We start from the raw sequence: 26,030 nt of genomic DNA on the forward strand, positions 1-26,030 counted from the left end.
TTTTAGCTTTATTGCCATTCTCAAGTGAGGCCTAGCTTGATTTGACATCCATATTGCATCTTTAGTGAACTGTCATTGTCTAATTCACAGAGATTAAATTATGTATAGCAAGTATAAATGTATGGAATGTGTATTAACACTTATTTGATATTTCACTTACTATAAAGCACAATTTGAGATTTACAAGATGGTTCATGTACTCTGATGTTGTATAGCATTATATAGCTTTTACTATAAAGTACAATTTGAAATTTACCTGACTGTTCATTTAATCTAATCTTATATACCATCAGAGTAAATGAACTGTCAAGTAAATGTCAAATTGTATTTTATAGTAATAAACTATCAAATAATTGACAAAATGTATTCCATACATTTATAATTACTGCTTTTCGTGTAATCTTTACAAATTAGACAGTGACAGTTTACTATAAATGCATTATGAATGTCAAATCAAACTAGATGTTACTTGAGAGTAGTATAATCTGAAACAGCTGTCATAATACAGAATATTAAAATTAGTACAATATACCATTTTACATTCATTTAGTTTTGAAAATAATGTCCTCAAGTTGGCGGCCGTTAGCATCAATACATTGTTGTAGACAATCCGTCAAGTTTCGAGCAGCTCTTGCACACATATCACAGGGTATAGCATTTACTTCGTCAATAATCCACTCTTTTAATTCTGGTAGGATGTAAAGGTGGCTTTTGAAAACCTTTTCCTTCAGATATCCCCAAAGAAAATAGTCACAAATGCTCAAATCTGGTGACTGTGCAGGCCACTCGACATCTCCCCTCAAAGAAGCGAGGCATCCCAGAAACATTTCTCTCAAAACATCAAGTGAAATTTGAGCTGTGTGAGCAGTAACTCCATCCTGTTGGGACCACAAATTCCCCAGTCCATGTTCTTCAACAATCTCACCCATTATGGGTTGTAGAAAATTCTGCAACATTGAAACATAACGTGTGGAATTCACTGTCACGGCCACTCCTTCCTCCTCAAAAAGGCAAGGGCCTACCATGCCAAACTGTGATATGGCACACCACACTGTCACATTAGGAGAATTTTGCGGTCTTTCATGAATAATTCAAGGGTTACTTTTAGCCCAGTAGCGAAAGTTTTGCTTATTCACACACCCACTAAGATGAAAGTGTGCCTTGTCACTACTGAAGAAAGCTGCCTTCAGAGGGATCTGAGCAAGCATTTGCTCACACAGATTTTGAAGGTCAGTGTAGTCTGCTGGGCATAATCCTTGAGCAATCATTATTTTGAAAGGATGGAACTTCAAATCGCATTGCAGAAGCCTTCTCAAACTGCGGTCTGAACTCCCCAGTGCAACAGAATGTCATCGAGCAGAATGTTGCAGCAATTGTTGAACAGCTGTTCTCACCCGCTGTACATTTTGTGGCATTCTGATGGACCTGCCTTGGCTATGTATATCTATTCTTAGTGTGCTACCAGTTTCCTCTAACTGCTGAACCCAGGACCAAATTGTGTTTGCATTAGGAACGGCATTGTTGCATGGAATGTTGAACTGTCGCCGAAAAACTCAAAGTGTAGCGATCATAGATCTATTGTTTTCATAATAAGCATGAACACAAAAACCATGATGTGCACGACAGACCATATTAGCCACTGAAATGGGGTCAATGACTGAACAAAGGCAGACTAAGTGCAACTGCCTACCCCCACCACAGCCCCAGTGGTAATCGATAGAAACTGCTTAGTCGGTTCTGCCGCACCCTGTCCTATCAGAATATCACTTCACACACATAGTCAATAATGCTGAATAACAGAGGACTTCTATTCAAAGCATTTGGTTTTGATATTGTGGGACCTGGAGTTTGATTCTCCACACAATTGAAAGAAACTTTGAATGCTGCTATTGAAACATCCCTGTTATTCATACCGAAATTTAAGTTCTCTCTCAGTTCACATCTGTCTCATTGGTTCTTCTGGCTATTACCAACATCAAATTGCTCAATTCCTTGGATCAGTTGATGGCACAGGAGCAGCAACAAATCACTCTAGACTGTGCTGTCATCCATATTTGGCACTCCACCAGTGCCATATTTTAGTTAAAACAACTGTTCCTGCAATGACTACCACCCTGCTTGGTATTCTGATGAGCAAGATTAAATACTGCTATAGCACATGCTACTTATGTAGTCAAATGCATTTGATCAAGTCTTTTTTTCTAGTTCCACTGGACTGTATCAAGGTGAAGTGCAGAGTCAATGACAACTCTTATTTTCCAACTGTCATGAATTGTAATTTTGTAATCCCATTTGGGATTGTTTGCTTTAATTGTAACTAGTATTCTTTAATTGTCTTATGAATTGTTTACTCTGGTGACTTCTGCAAATAATAGTTTTCTTAGTTAATTAATTATTGTGCATTTTTGTTCATTTGATGTTTACTTGTCATGAGTTATTTTTACACTCTTGCAACTAAAACAAACAGTTGTTTCAAAATTCTGTCCTTTGATTTTGATCTGCCTTATCATCAAGTTGTCAACCAATTGGTGTCACTCTGGTGGTTATTCGGCCATGACATTGGACAATGCATGCCCACATCATCTTAAAAAGATTGACTGCTCTCTGATGGGGAGGCTTTTCAATGTCTCGTGGCCCCTGTTCCATTACAAATCACATCGGATCTATTACCTCCTCTGATACCACTAAAAATATTAATTTTGTTCTAATCCTTGTCATACAAGTGCTTCAGTTTCTTTTACTCCTTAAAACCATCTGAAACCAGCACCAGCTATATTTGTAATGCCACCCCCATCACTGTCTTCTGTTAGTAACTGTAGGCAGAGCACAGTGATGTAAAAATTGTACTCACATTTCAAGATTTGAATTCTTAAATGGTATTAACATATTGTTACCTGCTAGATTGAACACCCCATTAAGGTAGTTGAATTCACCAAATGTGATTTCTTTCAGGGAGAGGACCAGAGATGTAAAATATGTCCCCTGGCCCCAAGTATAAGAAATTTTTATTGTTTAAATTTTACAAAGAGGCTGCCTCTTTCATCAATCACCTGTCCATTGATGCAACAATAATCAACAATTTCACACTGGAATAGGTGGAATTGTCATCATCAAAGCTGTCCAGCCAATCAGATTGCTCCGAGGATCACTTAACTTGTCAGACTGAGGGGCTTTTGGAGCCATGGCTGAAGAACATCATTCTCTTCCATCCTGTCATTGCCAGAGCAGATGCTAAATAGCTAGTCTTCTTTACCTTTGCATTTCTCTTCTCCTCAAAGATGACAGTGGGGCTACTGTAGATACCTTGCCTCAGCCTGCTGGTAATCCTCACCATGTAAGCTCCATGAGCAAATAAAACTACAGTTCCTTTTTTCTACATATGAGTGCTATATATTGATTACAAGCATCACATTACTTTCCAATCTGCACTACACCCCCAAGGCATTGTACATTACTGTGAAGGAATTATATACAAACATTGGCAAGAAGTTCCATAGTAAAAATGTTCATAGGTTTACTCACTCAACTGGACTGAAACATTCAATTACTGCACCATATACTCCCCAACAGAATGGAGTTGGTGATTGGGAAAGCAGAATCCTATGTGAGAGGGCACACTCTTGGCTCTACTCTGCTGAAAACATACCAAAAGCATTCTGTGGTGAGACAATCCTGCATGTATCACACACTCTGAATTGAATTGGTTCTATTAAAATTAAAGGTAAGACCTTAATTTAGATTTCTTGAAGAACAAAGGTAATTTTGATAATTTGGTGATATTTGGAATGGAATTCTCATGCAAAAATGGAAGAAGTCTGATGCTAAATCTTCAAAAGGATATGCGGTTGGTTATCATGACTGTAGGCAATGTGTTTATTTTTCTGAAAAAAGTGTGCCTGTGTATGCAGAAATGTGGAACTTAACTGCAAACAATTACATCAACCACTTACAAGAGACCAAAGGGATTGTTATCTCAGATACAGATGAAAGGAAGAGGTTACTGAAACTGAAGTTAAAAATTTTGATTTTGAAGAGGATAAGATAGTAGGAACCAAGATGAAGTTACAAGTAACAGAAAGTTCACAACAAATTGTGTGACAATGGGGGACAAGTTGAGTCACTTGGAAACATGAAATGAAGACAAAGGGAACTTCAGTTTATATGGTCAGTGAAATTCAAAGTAACCATAATGTTACCACGAAGATTCAGCACACTGACCAAAGATGAACGCCCTTTGTGACTCATCATATAAAGAAGTAGTGCACTCAAAAATTTCTGAAGAATTGAAGAAAGAAATGGAGAAAGAAATGGATTCACTGACGAAAAATAAAATATGGGAACTAGTTTATGAAACTAGTTGCCACATTTTTATGTTGACGATGGACTGGTTGTGGTTCTGTTTATGCAACAACTAAGTTTATTGAACAATTGGGTAAATGTTTTCATCTCACTGTAGAAAATATTGATCACTTCCTGGGCTTACAAATCAATAAATTTGACAACCATATTCAACGAAACCAATCTGCATAAATATATGAAGAGAATTTTACAGAAATGTGGCATGATGGATGCAAAACCATTATCTTTACCAACTGAACCATAATACTTTGTTGTGATACTAACCTGCATTTTCCTGCTGCTCCCAGAGTCTTGCTGTGTGACACTGATGGCCGGGAAGCCCCATACACGAAAGTATGGCTGCCGGGTGCAAGTCTTATTTCAGGGGATGCCACACTGGGTGACTTGTGCATCATGATGATGAGAGGATGATGAGGACAACACAACACCCAGTCCACAAGTGGAAAAAATCTCAAGCCTGGCTGGGAATTGAAGCTGGGTGTGCTGCGTGGTAGGCAAACACATTACCACTCAGCTAAGCAGATGGACTGCGCTTGCTGTAATCTGGTTTTATAACAAGTTTGAAATGATGGATGCATTAGTTCACCTTTACTGTCACTCATAACATTAAGATGATCAGCTGGTCTGTGAGAATTCATACAATATATTAATTACAAGTTAGCACTTCAGCACACTATGAAGTATTTTGAGTGGCAACATATTTTCAGTACATTTTCACTCTCCAATTATGACTGATACATAACATGAAGTTGGGTTCATTTACATAATCACTTCACATGAAAACTGTTCAGTTTTCATTGTTGGTTGACTGTATGAAATGGAATAATCACAGAGGCTCAGTTGTGGGTAAAGCAGGTGGTAGACTTTGGTTTATTGGTAGAACATGGAGGAAGTGCAATAAGTCTACAAAGGAGATTGTTTACAAATCACTTGTGTGACCTATTCCAGAATATTGCTGATTTGTGTGGTACGCAATCCAAATAGGATTAAAAGGTGATATTCAACATATTCAGAGAAAGGCAGCACAAATGGGCACAGGTTTTTTGACCTGTAGGAAAGTGTTACAGAGATACTGAAAAACTGAACTGGCAGACTCGTGAAGTTAGATGTAAACTATCATGAGAAAGTCTGCTAACAAAAGTTACAAGAACTGGCTTTAAATGATGATTCTATGAATATACTACAACCTTTATGTATCACTTACATAGGGATCATGAGGACAAGATTAGAATTATTACAGCACACACAAGGCATTCAGACAGTCGTTCTTCCTGTGATCCATATGTGAATGGAATGGAAAGAAATCCTAATAACTGCTACAATGGAACGTGCCATCTGCCATGTACTTCACAGTGGTTTTCAGAGTATAATGTGGATGTGTATGTATACTATTAACAAAGGAAATGAAACAGAATTGTTCACTTTTTTGAGAAATATGATTATCAAGTGATTTCTGATAATATAGAATAAGTCGCATTTTTGTAGTTGAGCAGCAACTGACTAAAATATTTACTCATATCTTTAGCATGTAGATAACTGCCCTCTGACTGACTTTTAGCAACAAGAAGCTATTGGCTCACAACACAATAGACTGCATGATGTTTGCACTTTAGCTATTGGCTACTTGTTGACTGACACTAAGGCATCCATGTATTGGCAGCTATTCTTGAGACTGTTTGAAGTATTGCCATTTACCACCACATATACAAGAGTGAATAATAATTATTGAATTTTGTAAATATATTTTGATTTTTGATAAAGAGAACAAAAAATGATAAATATAGAATTTAAATAAGTTAAAGAAGTAATCTGTTTTAACTTTGTAATCAATAATTGGAAAATTGACAAAATAATAGGAGCTATTAAATTTTTTGGCAGTTTATATTTGTGGCCAAGTCAGGACTCAAAGCTGGGACCTCTGTCTCTTGGAGCAAATGACGTACTGACTGAGCTATCTGAACACAACTCATGACCCAGCCTCAAAGCTGCCAGTGCATCTCCTAACTTCCAAATTTCACAGAGTTTCTCCTGCATAGCTTGCACAACTAGCACCCCTGAAAGAAAGAATATTGTGAAGACGTGGCTAAGCCACAGTTTGAGGGATGGTTGTGAATATAATGTATACTAAGAATTCACAAATCTCATCAAGAATAGCTAATTATATTTAGCAAATTAACATGTTTTACAAATTGAAGTGAATATTTTCATGATCAGGAAAATGGCTATAAAACTAGCTGACTGAATTTGGCAATAATCTCCAATTAAGGACTGATTGTTCTGGAAGACAAAAATGTCAATTGCTAACAATTTTTGAAATAGAAAATTTTTGGAAAAAGTAAGATGGTTAATGGTGGTATAAGGAGCAAGAGGGCTTTTAACTGTGGTACATTATTTTATAAACAAATGTCTGTTTGCTCATTTAAAATATCAACTCCACATATTCTGTAGGGATTTAAATGCTTAATAATCTTTTAAATAAACTGCTTTTAGGCAAACCAATTATTCATTTTTTGTTAGAAATTCTGAAATTATCTAACAAACAATAAGGTTTTGTGAAACTACAGTGGTAGTGTGGACACTTTTTTCAATAAATTAACAGAAGTTCTAGATAAAGTCTCAAGTACAATGGTCAACATAATTCTGTGAGAGGCCATTAACATTAACACTAATATCATAAATGAATCCAGCAGCACCTTCATAAATAATATCCTTCAAAGTTTTGGCATGTCCCTATCGGTCAATAGTGCAACAAGGGTTACTACAACGACTGCCTCAGTAATTAACCATGTGGCCACAAATATGGACAGGGAAAAATGTGATGTAGCTGTAAAAGATCTCAGACTATCAGATCATCTCTGTCAAATAACAATAGTAAAATCAGGCATTGAATCACTCCGTAAACTACAAACCTACAAATGGCATTTATCAGAAATCAAAATAAAAGATTTTTCAAAAGAACTAACAAAACAAATCTGGGATGAAGTGTGTAAGGAAACCAATGTGAGTACAAAATTCTCTAAATTCTTCACATTTTTTAAATTGAACTTTGAAAAGGCATTTCCAAAAGTATGCATGTCTGTATCAACACCTCACAAAAGCAGATGGATAACAGCAGGTATTAAGAAGTCCTCCCAAACGCTTAAACACCTCAGTTCCATGAAGAAGATTCGCAATGATCCAGAATTCTTAAATTTCTATCATAGATACAAAAAGATCTATAGGAAGTACTGCAGAGAAGTTACAGCAAAAATTCCCCAAAACAAATATAACACCTGTAAATAATGTTGCACTAAATACAATGATGTTACTTCCAACCACAGAGAATGAAGTCAATAAAACTGTTCAAAAACTGAAAAATAAAAAGTCAGTAGACTTAGATGAAGTACCAATGTGTGTACTGAAACAATGCATAGGGATTATACAAGGCCCCTTAACAAATATAATAAATGAATCCTTCACATAAGGGACATTTCCAGAGCTGAACAGACAAGAGTTGTAACTTTGCTTAAGAAAGGTGATGCGGAAGACATAGAAAATTATTGGCCCATTTCCCTGCTGTTGCCATTCTCAAAAATAATAGAAGCAATTATGAAAGACAAATTAATGAATTACGTGAATAAATACAAAAATACAATCTTTTAAGCAAATCACAGTTTGGTTTCCGAAGTGGCAAAAATACAGATTCAGCCATAGTAGAATTCACAAAAGTTGTACTTGATGCTCTTGATAAATGTGAGTGTATCACAGGCATATTTTTGGATCTTTCTAAGGCCTTTGATACAGTCGACCACAAGATTCTATTAAATAAATTAAAAGCATTAGGGATAAGAGTGGTAGCTAATGACTGGTCTTGGTCATACCTAACAGATAGGGTACAAAGAGCAGAGATAACACATACTTAAAATAGATCTAAATATTTAGTAAAACACTTATCAGAATCAAAATACATTAATATAGGGGTTTTGCAAGGTAGCATATTAGGACCAATACTGTTCCTGATATACATCAATGACTTTCCCAGTAGCATGGTGCTATACTGCCAACTGTGTTAATGAAGGTAAATGCATACAGTATACATTCCTAGGTGTGTGAGTGGGTGAAAGCTTCTTAAGTAACAGACCCCATATGCTGTCCACAATGGAAAGTCTTCATCAGAGACAAGGGTATGGTCAGGAGCGCCCCCACGGAAGTGTGGCAGGACTGCTGTTATTATCTGTACACATAAATGATCTTGCAGTCAGGGTAAGCAGCAGTCTGTTGCTTTTTTCTGATGGTGTTGTGGTGTATGGGAAGGTGTTATCATTGAGTGACTGTAGGAGATTACAAGATGACTTGGACAAAATTTCCAGTGGCTGTGATGAATGGCAGCTAGCTCTAAATGCAGGAAAAATGTAAACTGATGCCGATGAGTGGGAAAAATAATCCTATAACACTTGGACACAGCATTAGCAGGGTGCTGCTTGATAAAGTCACATTGATTAAATATCTAGGCATAAATATTCCAAAGCTATGTGAAATAGAATGAGCACTCCAAGATGGTGGTAGGAACATTTTTTATTGCAGGAATTTTGGGAAAGTGTGGTTCATCCGTAAAGGAGACTGCATATAGGACACTAGTGTGACCCTTTGTTGAGTGCTGTTTAAGTTTTTGGGATCTGCAGAAGGTCAGATTAAAGGAAGATATCAAAGAAATTGAGAGGCACACTGCTTCATTTGTTACCGTTAGGTTCAAACGATGCAGGTTTATGGATATGCTTTGGGAACTCAAATGGGAATCACTAAAGGGAAAGTGATATTCTTTCTGAGAAGCACTACTGAGAAAATTTGGATAACTAGCATTTGAGTTTGACTGGAGAAGGATTCTGCTGTGGCCAACATACCTTTCATGTAAGGATCATGAAGACAGGATAAGAGAGATTACGGATTGTATGGAGACCTATTGACAGTCATTATTCCCTCACTCTATTTGCAAGTGTAACAGGAAAGGAAATGAATGACAGTGGTACAGGATACCACTGCTGTGCACCATATGGTAGTTTACAGAGTATGTTTGTACACTCCTGGAAATTGAAATAAGAACACCGTGAATTCATTGTCCCAGGAAGGGGAAACTTTATTGACACATTCCTGGGGTCAGATACATCACATGATCACACTGACAGAACCACAGGCACATAGACACAGGCAACAGAGCATGCACAATGTCGGCACTAGTACAGTATATATCCACCTTTCGCAGCAATGCAGGCTGCTATTCTCCCATGGAGACGATCGTAGAGATGCTGGATGTAATCCTGTGGAACGGCTTGCCATGCCATTTCCACCTGGCGCCTCAGTTGGACCAGCGTTCGTGCTGGACGTGCAGGCCGCGTGAGACGACGCTTCATCCAGTCCCAAACATGCTCAATGGGGGACAGATCCGGAGATCTTGCTGGCCAGGGTAGTTGACTTACACCTTCTAGAGCATGTTGGGTGGCACGGGATACATGCAGACGTGCATTGTGCTGTTGGAACGGCAAGTTCCCTTGCCGGTCTAGGAATGGTAGAACGATGGGTTCGATGACGGTTTGGATGTACCGTGCACTATTCAGTGTCCCCTCGACGATCACCAGTGGTGTACAGCCAGTGTAGGAGATCACTCCCCACACCATGATGCCGGATGTTGGCCCTGTGTGCCTCGGTCGTATGCAGTCCTGATTGTGGTGCTCACCTGCACGGCGCCAAACACGCATACGACCATCATTGGCACCAAGGCAGAAGCGACTCTCATCGCTGAAGACGACACGTCTCCATTCGTCGCTCCATTCACGCCTGTCGCGACACTGGAGGCGGGCTGCACGATGTTGGGGCGTGAGCGGAAGACGGCCTAACGGTGTGCGGGACCGTAGCCCAGCTTCATGGAGACGGTTGCGAATGGTCCTCGCCGATACCCCAGGAGCAACAGTGTCCCTAATTTGCTGGGAAGTGGCGGTGCGGTCCCCTACGGCACTGCGTAGGATCCTACGGTCTTGGCGTGCATCCGTGCGTCGCTGCGGTCCGGTCCCAGGTCGACGGGCACGTGCACCTTCCACCGACCTCTAGCGACAACATCGATGTACTGTGGAGACCTCACGCCCCACATGTTGAGCAATTCGGCGGTACATCCACCCGGCCTCCCGCATGCCCACTATATGCCCTCGCTCAAAGTCCGTCAACTGCACATACGGTTCACGTCCACGCTGTCGCGGCATGCTACCAGTGTTAAAGACTGCGATGGAGCTCCGTATGCCACGGCAAACTGGCTGACACTGACGGCGGCGGTGCACAAATGCTGCGCAGCTAGCGCTATTCGACGGCCAACACCGCGGTTCCTGGTGTGTCCCCTGTGCCGTGCGTGTGATCATTACTTGTACAGCCCTCTCGCAGTGTCCGGAGCAAGTATGGTGGGTCTGACACACCGGTGTCAATGTGTTCTTTTTTCCATTTCCAGGAGTGTATATGTAGATGTAGAAACACACATAGATACACGCGTACATGCACATGCACTCATGTGTCTGCTCACAGATGGCTGTGCCCCTCCATAGTGCTGGCTGGTGTGTGTGTGTGTGTGTGTGTGTGTGTGTGTGTGTGTGTGTGTGTGTTTGTACTCTAGCTTGGCAAAGGAATTACACTGAAAGCTACCAAGTTTTCTTTCTTTTTTGTGTGTCCCCATCGATGAATCAATGCCTCTGCTTTCAGTGAGTGGTCTCCTTTACTCCTGACATATTTACATTCCATCAGAACTATCCTACTATAATTACAGCATATGGTTTCATACATATGAAAAGAAGAAAAAGTTATGTATTTAAAGAATAGAGCTGTAGCAAGGTGAACCACCCCCACCTTGCTACATGAGTAGCAACCACACGTCTTCCTTAAATATTCCAGTGAAATATGTATGAACTCATTCCCAAGGATGCTCAGGGTGTAGGTCATGGGGAAAAATGCAGAGCTGAGGCCATCTGAAATTGTGTACAAGCATCGCATGCAAAGGCAATGTGTTTTATGTCAGTATCCTGTGGAGCCAGTAGAAATAATGACATGCCAATTATTTCATTCAAAACATCCCGCAATAAAACTGATGAAGCAACTTGAGGATGAGGTGGTGTTTGAGTGGTATGATGAAGCAGCAGTCTTCGTCCCTGTTCAAAAGTAGTAAAATGCCATTAGAGACACTGAGTCAGAGGGTGGATGGAGAAAAACATTCAAGATGTTAGAGTGATCCCTTTAGGCAGATGCTCTGAATACCATGGTGGTACTGTCAATAAGACCAAACAGGGCAAGGAGTGGCAGTCTGTGACTGCAGATACTTTTCTAGCAGCTTGAATGTTGATGTTGATGATGAAACAGAGAACCTGATATGCATTGAATGAGCTTGTCACCACATAGGCAACTGGCACAATGTGTACACATTTTCCATATTGGGCTATGGGCCAGAGTGGATTTCATAATTATAATCACTTAGAAAATAGTCCACTTCTATAGTTATCGTGCCATTTTGTGCAGACATTTATTATGAGAGTTGAAAAAGGAGTCAAGAGTCTGTGGTCTGTTAGGAAGTGAAAGTTTATGGCACTCAGGAAGACATGAAATGTCTTGATGTCATAAATTACTGCAAGTGTCTGTTTTTCAAGCTTCAAATAATTCATTTGTGCTGTTATGTCCACCTGGTTAGCTCAGTGGTAACCTGCTTGCCTTCCATACAGCGGGCCCAGGTTCAGTTCCCATCCGGGTTGGAGATTTTACCCACTTGTGGACTGAGTGTTGTTGTTATCCTCATCATCATTTCATCCTCATCACCTCCATGCAAGTCACCTATGTGGCAGTGACTGAAATAAGACTTGCACTTGATGGCCGAACTTCTGTGGATTTCATTCATTTCACTCGTTTCATTTTGTGCCATTATCAAATTTTTTGTGTACCTCAGAATTTGTTATCTAGTACAACAGTTCTGTGCTAATGCTCTATTTAGCTGTGTTGGTTGCTGATGTCAGATGAATGTCTGGTGTGGAAACAGCTAGACTGGATACAGGCTGGAAACATCACTTTAATTTATGGTAGGTCTCTACTTGAATTTGACCTCCTTTTGCCTAAATTTTTAAGGGTGAAGCATTTTGAGCCACTTTGATGATGAAATTTGCCATGATAATTAATTTTGCCTAAAAATAATTGAAGTCCTTTAGTATTTCTAGGCTCAGACAGGGTAATGATGGTGTGGCCTGAAGTAGGTGTAGTGCACTCTGACTTAGTTTGTGGACCTAGTACTTATAAGCAGAACATGGCAAGTGCCAAAACCCAATTTCCCAGAGACTTTGCTCAGATGAAGAGGATTCAAAATAATCAAACATATATCTCTTTATCCATAGATACTTGACCATTTTTGAGTTATTTCATGTGCTTTTTATTGAGGAAAAAGTTTAGCTGAAGCAGTGGCATAGTGGCTAGCATCATGGCATCACACTTTTACACCCTGTGTTTAATCTATTTTGAAGTAATGTTGCCTTATTTGCATACTAATTGTATGACTGGTGAATGTACTTAAAAGAAAAACACAATAAATGAAAGAGAAAAGTATTTGAAATTTTTTTCAGTGAAATTCCTATAGTGTATCTTGATTCATAATCAATTGCAAGTGCCAACTTTCGGTAAAGTGTTCCTTTATCTGTGAACTGCCATGAAATTATTGCCAATGCATCAAATCTTCAGCTATATTAACAATGTTTCTTTCCTGAGTGAGATTCATATGAAGAAATGTCACTGTGGAAAACCTGTCTTTGAATAATGCTTGCAGTGTTTGGCATTTCTGTGTTTTTAATGTTTCTTCAAATGGTATCATACAAGTGAAGGCACCAAATCTTCCTGTAGAATAAGCATAGGAATAAAATATAAGAATTAATATAATAATTGATATAAGAATAAAAAAATAAGAATTTAAGGAAGATTGTAGCACTTGAAAATGCCATACACACATATATAATAAATGTTTGACACTTACTGTGAAACCCAGTTGTAATTTTATGATTAAGATAATGTCCTTGTATACCCTATCTTGATAAAAAGATATTCATGTAGTAACTTCTACAGACATGGCTGGGGACAAATAGTGTGTCAAACGTAGGACACAAGACCAAGATGCTAGCCACTGCGTCACCATTTCAGCTGAGATTGTCACGCACTAACTGGCATCTAAAGTACGCCTAAGCCTTTGACTATTGTTTTCTCAGAAACAGTCAAGTATCTACAGATCAGCCAAGACATGTGTTCATTTATTTTGAATCCTCTTCCACTGAGCAAAGTTTCTGGAAAATCAAGTTAAGGTACTTGCTGTGTTCTCCTTACTACTATTAGTCTAAAAAATATGCACTTTTAAGATAGCAGTATAAACTGTTTCCTGTAGGTGGCTAAACAACATCTCTCGGCTCTGCAGACACTGCTTCTGAGTGGCTTCTGTGACAGTGATGATATCCAAGTAATTCACACAACAAGGGATACCATGGATTAACTGTTGTAAATCCCAATGAAATATGGTGGGTGCATTAGCTACACCAAAAAGCAGTTGATTCTACCAGTTAATGCAGAGGCTGTAACGTGCACCAAAATCTGTAACATTTGTTCATCTAGCAGTAACTATAAATAGATAGCTACAAGTTCCATTTCCATCTCCACTATACCTGTGCGTTGTTGAAACCTACTGGTAATAAATCTGGCAGCCTGCGTCTGAATTGCTTCAATCTCTTCCTTTAATCCAGTGTGGTCCAGATACCAAATACTCAAGCAGTACTCAAGAATGGGTCACATTGGTGTCCTATATGTGGTTTCTTTTACAGATGAACCACACTTTCTTAAAATTCTCCCAATAAACAAAAGTTGACAATTCTGCTCTGCTACTACAATCCTTACAAGCTCATTCCATTTTGTATCACTTTGCAACATTACACCCATTTACTTAATTGACATGACTGTGTCGAACAAGACACTACTAATGCCATATTTGAACATTACAAGTTTGTTTTTCTGACTCATTCACGGTTATTTTTCTGACTCATCCACATGAACTTATGTTTTTTCTACATTTAGAGCTAGCTGCCATTCACCATACCACCTAGAAATTTTCTATAAGTTGACTTGAATCCTGCTACAGTCATTCAATGATGACATCTCCCCACAAATTACAGTTTCATCATCAAACAGCTGAAGATTGCTACTCACCCAGTCTACTAGATCATTTATGTGTATAGAAAATAACAGCAGTCCTGCAACACTTCCCTGGGGCACTCTGAATGACACCCTTGTCTCTCATGAATACTCACTATCAAAGAAAAGGTACTGGCTTCTGTTACTTAAGAAGTCTGTGAGGAACATATCTGGGAACCTATTCCATATGCTCATACCTATGTTAACAGTGTGCAGTGGGATGTCATATGCTTTTTGGAACTCTAGGACTATGGAATCTGCTTATTGTTCTTCATCCATAGCTAACAAATATCATGTGAGAAAAGGGCAAGCCGAGTTTTGCCTGAGCAGTGCTTTCTAAAAACTCTGTTGATTCATGGATAGAGGTTTTTCAGTCTCAAGGAAATTTATTATATTCAAACTGAGAACATGTTTGAGAATTCTGCAGCAAATAAATGTTAAGGATGACTCAAATAACTTTTGCCTGTCATCATTTCTGTGTTTTCTTTTAAACTGAGAATGAAACAGCCTTTGCTTCCTCAGTATTTTCTGAATTTTGTTTTTAAACATCATGGTGGGACTTTTTTCCATCCCTAATCTATTTATTTTGCATGTACTTCTCCAGAACATTATTTACAATCCATTTAAACTATGCCCATAATTCCTCTACACCCACCATTGTGGAACTAAATGTTGTCACTTTATTGTCTAAAAGAGATGCTAACAACTGTTTATCGCTCTTTCTGGCAGAAATGCTCTCCTATCCTTCTTGATTGATTTATTAAATTTAGTAACTCTAGTCACTATGATGACATCATGGTTACTAATACCTGTTTCTATACGGACACCTTTGATAAGGTCAGACCTGTTTGTAGCTATAAAGTCTAAAATATTTCCATTGCATGTTGGCTGTTGAACCAGCTGCTCAAGACAGTTTTGAGCATGATAAGAGGGTACTCAGTGGAAAAAATGGATGAGGCATGGAGCCAGTATTAGACACTGCTTAGGAAAAGAAAATGCTTGCTTGTATTCGAAAGTCTACTCAAAAGGGATATCACCTTGTGACAAATGGTGTAGTTACTGTGGCAAAATTTGAAGTGAAACATCTGTAATAATTCATTTTACCATTACTAAAGTTCTTTTAGATTATTTAGTTTAGGTAGGTACTGTATGGCCTATAGATACAATTCTTTTGGTCTCACTCCATCTATTCCCATAACATGTCTTAAGTACTTTATTCATGGATGAAAAATGAGCACTTTTGATGGTTGCAACAGAGGCTTGTTTGCTCCAGTAGTGTGAAAACTTGCCAAAGAATGCATACATTTTCTGTTTATTAGTGCTTGTTATGTGATGCCATCCAAATAATTTGAACAATGGGGAATTCCCTGCAGTAATTGCTCCAGCAACCTAGGAAATGTTGCTGGGGCACTTGTTATTATGATAAATGGCAACTTACAGTATTGATATAGTCGTCTCAGTGCATGGATGACCATCCTACCGACAACCCTTCCTCCTCCTCCCACAGCAGTATTCCATGGTCCATCCAATTTATATAAATATCCTAGTCCATCCTAACATCACACTTACTCCCAAACCCTCTACATAGCTCATTATTGTCTCTACTTTTAGTCACTTATAACAACAGCCTACACATTGTTAAAACTTTTTTATTTACTTATTTTGAACATAGTGTATCTTCAAAATGTCGGAGAAAAGAATTTAATATAGAGTATTTTGTTGCCAGGATACTCTTTATTAAGTTCTTTTTAATGATGCTCTGATGATGAACTATGCTCAAAAAGCATAAGTAAATTTTTTAACACACTTGAACTGTTATTATTAGCAACCAAAAGTGATTAAAACGATGTGCTCAGTTTTCAGACAATAGCTGCAGGCCTCCTGTCATTAAATTATCCCAGACAGTTGCCATGTAAGTCACAGTCTCTGTGGAAAGCTCATGTGCAATACTCCACCAATGCACCAACCATCTACTCAGCACATTCCACTCCAGTCCTGTCACAGGTATATTTTGTTCTATCCTATCCTATGCTATCAGAGGCAGGGCCACCTATGAAAACATTCATATGACCAACTAGCTCTGTTTCTGCACAACATTTTATATGGGCATGAGTGCTAACTAGCTGACTGCCCAAATGAATTTCCATTGACAAGCTGTGTCCACGAAAACAATTGAGCACTCAATGGCAGAACACACCACAGAGAACAAATTGCTTTATGTCAATGGATTTTTTGCAGCTAATGCTGTCTCAATTCTCCCCCACAATATCATCTTCTCTGAAGTATCTTTGCAACACATAATTTGATCCTGTAATACTTCTGGAGTCAATCTGCACTAGTCATCTGCTCAACACCTATTTCCACAGCCACCACATTCTGACTTCATTCATTCTGCACTCACACCCTCCTCCCCACAGTCTTCCTCTCCCAGTGTCCTGTCTCCCCCTCCAAACCATATCACTGTGTGCTGCACATAATTCCCCCCAGCCTTTAGCCAGAATGAACTCACTGGTGCCTCATTCCCATCCTGTAAGCCTACTGCTTCTCTCTCTCATTTGTCTGATACCCTTCTCCAAACCTCCCTCCCCCTCCCCAACTCTTTTCTGCCCTCACTCACTCTGCCTGACATAACTCATCAACCCAGTTGAGGTATACTATTTCATCATTGTGGGCCAGGAGAAGTGTATGTATCCATGTGTGTGTATGTGTGTGTGTGTGTGTGTGTGTGTGTGTGTGTGTGTGTGTGTGTGTGTGTGGTGGCTCTGAAGAAGGATATGTCCAAACACTAGACCTTCAATTACTATATTTACAAATTTACAATATAAATATCAAAACTTTTATTTTCTGAGAAACAATAACAGGAAAAAAGTTTAAGTGGGAGGAAAGAAAGTAAGATGGTTAAACATATGGTCATCGATATTTGATAATATTTCATCCAATGTTACATAAAATCTGTTTGCTCCACATACGACCCTGATTTATTCTTTAAAAATACCAACCTTTTGACATTGCAGAAGCATTGTTGGGGAAGTTAAAGAATAAACAACATACTGAAGCTGTGCACTGCACCCAGAATATTTCATGAATAGCTCAGTATATAGAACAGTGGTCACAAGAGACAGGCTGACATATTTGATTATTAATCATGGGGACAATTTTACCGATATACTTTTTATATCTGTTTCACTTTTCTGCATGAACAAGATTTGCTGCCTTCCTAAAAGCTGATTACTGGTTGATTTGACTTTTAGGTTGCATTGCAAGTGCAAGAAAGGTTTGGTAAATTTATACTAGAACTTGGAGGAAACAACGCTATTATTGTAGATGCAGATGCTGATCTTGAAATGGCTGTCCGCTCTGTATTATTTGCATGTGTAGGCACTGCTGGACAGCGCTGTACGACCACCAGGAGACTGATTCTCCATGAGAAGGTAAATATTTAAATCTTTTTTCTAATATCACACAAAACCTTGCTTATTAAGATGTCTAATAAAAAATTCACTTACCTATAGGGTATTATTGTGTTGGTATTGCAATTAATAGAGTAGAAAGTATTAAAACATAATATCTACTTATCAGTGGAAACCAATCAACAAACACACATTCATGAAAAGCAAGACTCACAGCATTTCATATTCTTTCACCTGAAAAAAAGAGGAAACTTTTTAAGCATAGATAAGGAAGGGATATAATTAAAATTAAAAATCAATACTAACGATGTATGAGCTTTCTCCTGTATGCTGGAATATTGCGGTTAATTGCCATCTTGTCTCATCTTGCTTTTTTCCTCTTGAGGTGGAGTCTGAAAAGGAGTTTCTGTCTAATTTTTTATAAACATGAATTTGTTCCACATGCTCCCATCTAAATTTTCAAGATGAGGAAGCCAGTCCTGCTTTGTCGCTTTTGATCTCCTAAGATTAGTTTCTGTTTAATTTCAAAGAAAATGCACATTTTTCCACACTCTTCCTCCTCCCTTTCAAGATAATAAAAACTTTTTGGCTTGCTTACTTGAAAGCACTCTAGTGAGTTGTTTTTCTAGAGATAATAAAATGAACAGTGCAAACAGAAAATTGTGATATTAATCTGTCAGAAATAAAAAAAGAATGTGTTGAACATTATTTATAAATCAGAATAAAAAACACAGCCTCAAAAGACAGTAAATATTTGCATTGTTTCACACAGTAAAACATATTCTGTAATGAATGTATATAATTTCTTATCCCAGCTTTCAGAAATGCCAATAGTTGCTTCATCAGGAAGGAAAAATGAATGTGTTGAGGAATGTTAAAAAGGAAGAGCAGGTCCATTGGGCTCTGGACGAGAGAGCTTTGTCTCCTTTCATCCTCATAACAGCTGGTTCCCTCTGATCCTGGTGTGTGAGTGACCTGCCCTTCCTTCCTAACCTTCCCAATCTATCCTTCTCTCTTCCCTGAGGGAGGAACTATTAGCTCCAAAAGGTATGATAGTGTATGTACTTTTATATGGGTCTATCAGCAATACTGAAATTTTGCCTCTTCAGTGTTATTAATCTTATAGTTCTCGTTTTGACTGTGCATGTCTCTGCCTTCTGCATTTAAGTTTTTAAGTTGTTCAAACTGTATTAATAAGAATGTTGCATGAATTATCTCACAATGAAAGTGAAAAATATTTATGCAAAAAGAGGACAAGTTACTTAGCAGCTATGCAGCAGAAGCACCTGGATCAGGGATGGCAGATTCAAGTTCAGGTTGGTATTCCATGATAAGATAATTTCTCTTGTTTCTTATGGACATTATCTTGCTGTCCGCCCCCGGTAGCTGAGGGGTCAGTGCGACAGACTGTCAATCCTAAGGTCCCGAGTTCGATTCCCGGCTGGGTCAGAGATTTTCTCCACTCAGGGACTGGGTGTTGTGCTGTCCTAATCATCATCAGTTCATCCCCATCGACTCGCAAGTCGCCAAAGTGGCGTCAAATCGAAAGACTTGCACCAGGCGAGCGGTCTCCCCGACGGGAGGCCCTCGTCACACACCATTATTGCTTCTATTAATGCACAGCTCCTTGTGTAATTTCCTTGCCTACTACCTCATTAACATAGTTTAGAGAGTCTAAAATATTTGCATTAAAGTTATACTTGTTGAGAGAACTTTATCAAAGCAGAACCACTACCTATGACACAGAAAGCTGCAAAGGAGAGAATATTAACATGAAATGGCTAGGATCTGTCAAAATGCAAGTAATCATGTTTGTTGGGTGGCTCAACATATCAGGTGTAACCAACTGTGAGACTGAAGCTCATAAAAAAAGGTTCTCTTGAATTACTGAGAGTAGCGATCCTGACTGATTTTGACACAAAGGAGCTTTTCTTGTTCCTTTCTTTTTAAATTCCTAACAAACTCCCATAGTTAAAATGCTGCAGACAGACATTTATCAACTGTAAGAATAAATTGTGAATACAGCTCACCACATTCCAACTTGGGTAAAAGGTTACAACATTAAGAATTGTATAACATGATATTGAGACCATCCGATACATGATACGAAGAAATATCAGACACACAGCAAAAACCCAAGCACCACACGGACATTCTCATCAAGTGAATCCATACACAATGTTTAAGTATGGAGAAGGTCATTATGGGAGCATCCAGCTGGAAATAAATCAAAAGTAACTTGTCACATGTGACTTACTGGTAGCTCTGTGATTGCCAATTATATCAGGTGCACAGTGATTGTGGCCACTTTCCATTGGCTCTGATGTATCAATAGGTCATATCTTCAAACATTTTAGCACTCATACCTGAAATAAGCATACAGTGCTGGAAGCTCTATAATTAGTGCCTTGTCTAAGGTGTTGAAAATGTTGGAGGGGAGGAGTTAATGTCTGATCTGGTGAATCCATTGTGTGAAGTCTTGGAATAGTGCCCACTCTGGAAGGTCAGTGGCATTGTCTAGTGGCATTTTCCAGGTGTGCTTTCTGATGAAAGCTATGGCTGAAGCTAATATGTAAGTGTCTTTCAATTGAGTCTGTTTGCAACTCAGAATGTCATCTTTACAGTAAGTAGCAATTTGTCTTTTCCTTGCATTGCTAATATTCCAACCTGGAGTTTCCATAGTTAGATAGAATTCTGTGACATTGGTGATCATTGAGAATATGTCACAAATACTTAACCTATTCCTGGAAAAATGTAGATTTGTTCAACAAACAAAATGAATTAGCTTAGATTAAACAATGGAAACCCTAGGTAGGAAAAGATGGATTGCTACTTACCATAAAGATGTCATGTTAAGTTGCAGACAGGCACAATTAAAAGGCACTTACACATAAGTTTTGGCCGCAACCCTTGTCAGAAAAAGAAAGAGAAACATGTGCTTTTCATTCACACAAGCAAGCACACCTCACGTGCACCTCACTGCCAACTTTGGCCCCTTGGATTCTGGTCTGAGCTGCTGGAGTTGGTGGTCATATGTGCATGAGGTGTACTTGTTTGTGTGAGTGAGTGGTGTGTGTTTCTTTTCCTGTTTCTGACAAAGGCTGTGGCTGAAAGCTTATGTGTAAATGTCTTTTAATTGTGCCTGTCGGCAATTTAACATGTCATCTTTACAGTAAGTAGCGATCTATCTTTTCCCACGTTATTAAATAGCAAACATTGCTGCTCACCACGTAGAGGAAGGATATGTTGAGTGGTGGACAGGCATAATAAGAGTAGATTAAGCTGTATCTGAAGAATGAATCTGTCAAATTGTATAGTCTGCTTTTAAAACTACTTTTAAATGTGCCTGTGTGCCATTAAGTGCATCCCTTATGTGGTGAGTAGCAGTCTATCAACACGTGAGGCAATACTGACCCTACGACTTACCTTAGAAAATAGATTAAGGAAAGGCAAACCTACATTTCTAGCATTTGCAGACATAGAGAAAGCTTTTGACAATATTGACTGGAATACTCTCTTTCAAATTCTGAAGGTGGCAGGGGTAAAATACAGGGAGTGAAAGGCTATTTACAATTTGTACAGAAACCAGATGGCAGTTATAAGAGTCGATGGGCATGAAAGGGAAGCAGTGGTTGGGAAGGGAGTGAGGCAGGGTTGTAGTCTATCCCTGATGCTATTCAATCTGTATATTGAGCAAGCAGTAAAGGAAACAAAAGAAAAATTCGGAGTAGGAATTAAAATCCATGGAGAAGAAATAAAAACTTTGAGGTTCACCGATGACACTGTAATTGTGTCAGAGATAGCAAAGGACCTGGAAGAACAGCTGAACGGAATGGACAGTGTCTTGAAAGGAGGATATAAGATGAACATCAACAAAATCAAAACAAGGATAACGGAATGTAGTCGAACTAAGTCGGGTGATGCTGAGGGAATTAGATTAGGAAATGAGACACTTAAAGTAGTAAATGAGTTTTGCTATTTGGGGAGCAAAATTACTGATCATGGTTGAAGTAGAGAGGATATAAAATGTAGACTGGCAATGGCAAGGAAAGTGTTTCTGAAGAGGAGTAATTTGTTAACTTCGAGTATAGATTTAAGTGTCAGGAAGTCGTTTCTGAAAGTGTTTGTATGGAGTGTAGCCATGTATGGAAGTGAAACGTGGATGATAAATAGTTTAGACAAGAAGAGAATAGAAGCAGTTTAGACAAGAAGAGAATAGAAGCTTTTGAAATGTGGTGCTACAGAAGAATGCTGAAGACTTGATGGGTAGATCATGTAACTAATGAGGAGGTATTGAATAGAATTGGAAAGAAGAGAAGTTTGTGGCACAACTTGACTAGAAGAAGGGATCGGTTGGTAGGACATGTCCTGAGGCATCAAGGGATCACAAATTTAGCATTGGAGGGCAGCGTGGAGGGTAAAAATCGTAGAGTGATGAATACACTAAGCAGATTCAGAAGGATGTAGGTTGCAGTAGGTACTGGGAGATGAAGAAGTTTGCACAGGATAAAGTAGCATGGAGAGCTGCATCAATCCAGTCTCTGGACTGAAGACCACAATAACAACAACAACAGTCTATCTTAACCAGTGTGGGAACTCAGTGCACCACTTGCTTGCGTGGCATCAAATTTGTATGTTTTAGTCTTTGCACTTTGTTTGTTTCTACTGTGTCAGACCAATAAGCCAAATAAATTGTGCTCATAACTACAAACTTCTGCATCAGTGATAGAGCACATTGGTGCTATTGAGAAACTTCCAACCCCAAAAAATATCAAGGAATTACAATCTTCTTTTGGGGTTAGTGAACTACTACACAGAGTTCATTCCACAGGTTGTTCACCACATGCATCCATTGAACCATTTGAGGAAGGAAGGTGTTCTGTTCATTTAGTCTCAAGAGTGTCACAAGCATCCTTGTAGTTGAAAAAACACCTGAAGTTGTCTGTGTGCTTAGCAGCTTTCACACTTGACAAAGTCCTGACCTAAAATCTAAAACATCACAATATGTATTGGTTAAGTTTTATCATACAAGAATGCTAATGGCACAGAAAAATCAAGATCTTTTGCATGTAAGACATCCCCAAAGGCGAAGCAAAATTTTTCAGAAATCAAGAAGGACGCACTGGCAGTTGTGTATGGCATTAAAAAACTTCATGTTGTCTTGTATGAGAATAAGTTTCAGTTACACATGGATCATAAACCACTAGTTCTCTTTTTGGTCCACTTTCTGCAGACATACTGCTGACGCTGTATTGGGGCGCACCACTGCTGGAGCTGAAGCTGGAAGGTCCTGCGTCTCCAACATGATACCTTCCAGCTGCACGAGGGCCATGCTGCATATTCCATACCAACGTGTAAGGCGGGCCTGCATTGTTGGGGCATGAACAGAGGAAGGAGGGGGTGCAAGAGTCCAGTCCATGACCAATAGGTCATAAGTGGCCTGGGGTTGTGGCAGAGGAGAGGAGGCATCCATGGCAGATGAGGCCAGGGGTGTAGGTTGTACAGACAAGAGGGCCATGTTGGCAGTGTCCTGGGGCACAACTGGTTCTGGTAGCGTCACCAGAGGTGATCTTTCATGGAGTTGCCATATGTCTGGTGGTCATTTGCACCCTGGATGACAGCCGACATCCAGTTTGGATGGCATCCAAACAGTTGGGTCCACACTGGGTGTTGGTCCAGCACTGGGGGTAGACTGGAGCTAGGGAAGATATTAGCCCAAGGGTAAGAGCAGAGAGAGAAAGGTGTGAGGTTGTTGGGCTCTTCCTGCAGTTGGAGTGGTCCTATAGGTGGCCAAGAACAAGACGATGGCATTGTCCGATGGTGTGGATTGTAACAGGACCCTCATCTTCTCTTTGAAGGTCTGCACCATCTGTTCCACTTCCTCATTGGACTGAGGGTGAAACAGTGTGGTAAGGAGATGTTTTATCCCATTTAATGCACAGAGGTGAGTGAACTGAGTTGAGGTGAACTGGGGCTGTTGTCTGAGATCATAGCCTGCAGAAGGCCCTCAGAGGCAAAGATATGTGAAAGGGACTTGATCACATTTGCAGCTGAGGAGCCTTGGGGCTGATTTATGGACATTTGGAATATGAATTGACTGCAAACAACCACATTTGATACAAGAAGAGACCAGTGACGCTTATCTGGGGGTACTCCTGAGGGCGTGACTGGTGCCAGAATGAGAAAACATTGTGGGGGGATGCAGATTTCTGTTTAGCACACATGGTGCATAACCACTGCATGGTCTCAATGTCCTTGGTGATGGCTGGCCAGTAGGTGCAGCAGCGTGCCTGCTGTTTCATGCTGGATATGCCCCTGTGACCCACAAGTAGGAGTGCAAGAACTCTGGGTGCAGATCTGGGGGAATAATAAACTGAGGCCATTCATGACCCATTTTCAGCAGGAGAACAACATCATGGAGGGAGTGGACCATGTTCCTTCACTGAGAGATGTGGCAGCCACCTATGCTGAATCCACTTAGCCATGGTGCTGAGAGTAGGGCCCACTTTTGTCTGGACCATGAATAGTGTAGCATCAAGGGCAAAATCATGCAGGGTTGATGTAGAATCTGAATCCAGCTGAAAGATAACGACTTCCTGGTTGTCAGATACTGGATTGGGGCCTACTGGAAGCCAGGACAAAGCATCTGCATTTGTGAGGTGGCTGGTTGGCTTATAGAGTATGTCATAGATATAGACTGATAAGAACAGTGCCCAATGTCACAGCCTTAGGGCTGTCCTGTCCAGGAGGCTAGAACACAGTCCAAACAATGCCATAATAGCTTGTGGTCAGTTACCATCTGGAATCTGATGCCAAATAGATAGGGGTGACATTTCTTGATGGCATAAACATGGCCACTGCCTCTTTTTCCATTTGGGAGTAATAATGTTGCACTGCATTGAGCATCTTGGACGTGAATGTAATAGAATTTTCAGAGCCATTTACCTCCTCCTGGCACATGACTGCCCTGACCCCATGCTGCAAGGCATTTGTGGCAAGAAGAAGACAATATAGCATGGCATTTACAATGGCAGATATTTTTCTTAAGAAATTATCATTATGATATTGATTTCCATACCACTGAATGGCATGCAAATGTCGATGCAGTATCATGTACCCCCATTAGCTCCAACATTGAGTTTGACTGCCAGGAAGCAGTGTGTTTTGCCATAGAGAAGACTAGGTCCACATCTTGTTAGATTTCCCAATCAATTCTCAAGAAATAGCAGTTCCTACTAGTCAGCACCCTTTCCTGTGTAGAGTAGTGTCAACAGTGCAAAATGGTTAGTCAGTTTGTCTCCCAAAAATATCACATCCTGTGTTGTGAAATTATTTTGCAACTAAATATAGGCTTAATGTTGTTCAAAGAGTAATGTTGTTTTCTACAGAGTACACAGAATGTTGCATCATTGTGCTACCTCCCCTCTGTGCTTGCACCTTTCAGTTGCTTCACACTTCATACTGGGGTATGTCAAGGATGAAAGCTTTAACTCATAGTTATGTTTACCAGCCAGTGATAGACAGTACCATCAAGCACACAATGCTTATGTGTCAGGCTTGAGCTTTGAACGAAGCATCTTCAGCAAAATGTTTTACACAGTGGTCCCAAGCAGAGCAGACTTGGGAGAAGGTGTACACTGACTTCACTGGCCCATTTCAAGGTGCACTGTGCTTGCTGTTGGTGAATGCAGACCTGGATCTAGGGGAGGAGGGGGAGGGGGGGGATTGGGTTATCTGCCCCAGGTGGCAATTTTAAAGGGTGCCAAATTCATATTCTTGAAGGAAAAAACCTTGTTTGAACACATTCTAAGTTGATTTCTGAGTGAATCATAAATCAATTTTGAATGGATGCAGAGTGTACATGATGTCTCTGTCAGGGGAATCCCAGTCACACCTATAAATAAAAAAATTTCCCATAGACAGGGCTGTACTAGCTGAGCCAAAGAAATCCGAACGGGTGAATGCCAATCACTATTTGTTTATATGGTTGCTAGGTGTGCAGATGATTAGCATTGTTATAATTTTTACTGAAAGCCACAGATACAGACT

General features: G+C 39.6%; 1 protein-coding gene across 1 annotated transcript in view; it reads left to right on the top strand.

Moving 5' to 3' along the window:
• The window catches only part of LOC124612834 (alpha-aminoadipic semialdehyde dehydrogenase-like), a 134,997-nt gene that overhangs the window by 80,291 nt on the left and 28,676 nt on the right, over positions 1-26,030 (top strand). Inside the window, exon 5 of the mRNA XM_047141261.1 lies at positions 17,823-18,002. Coding sequence (XP_046997217.1) covers positions 17,823-18,002 — 180 coding nt within the window. The remainder of the gene's footprint in view (positions 1-17,822; positions 18,003-26,030) is intronic.

The sequence above is a fragment of the Schistocerca americana genome, chromosome 4, assembly GCF_021461395.2.
Source record: "Schistocerca americana isolate TAMUIC-IGC-003095 chromosome 4, iqSchAmer2.1, whole genome shotgun sequence".
Classification (NCBI taxonomy): domain Eukaryota; kingdom Metazoa; phylum Arthropoda; class Insecta; order Orthoptera; family Acrididae; genus Schistocerca; species Schistocerca americana.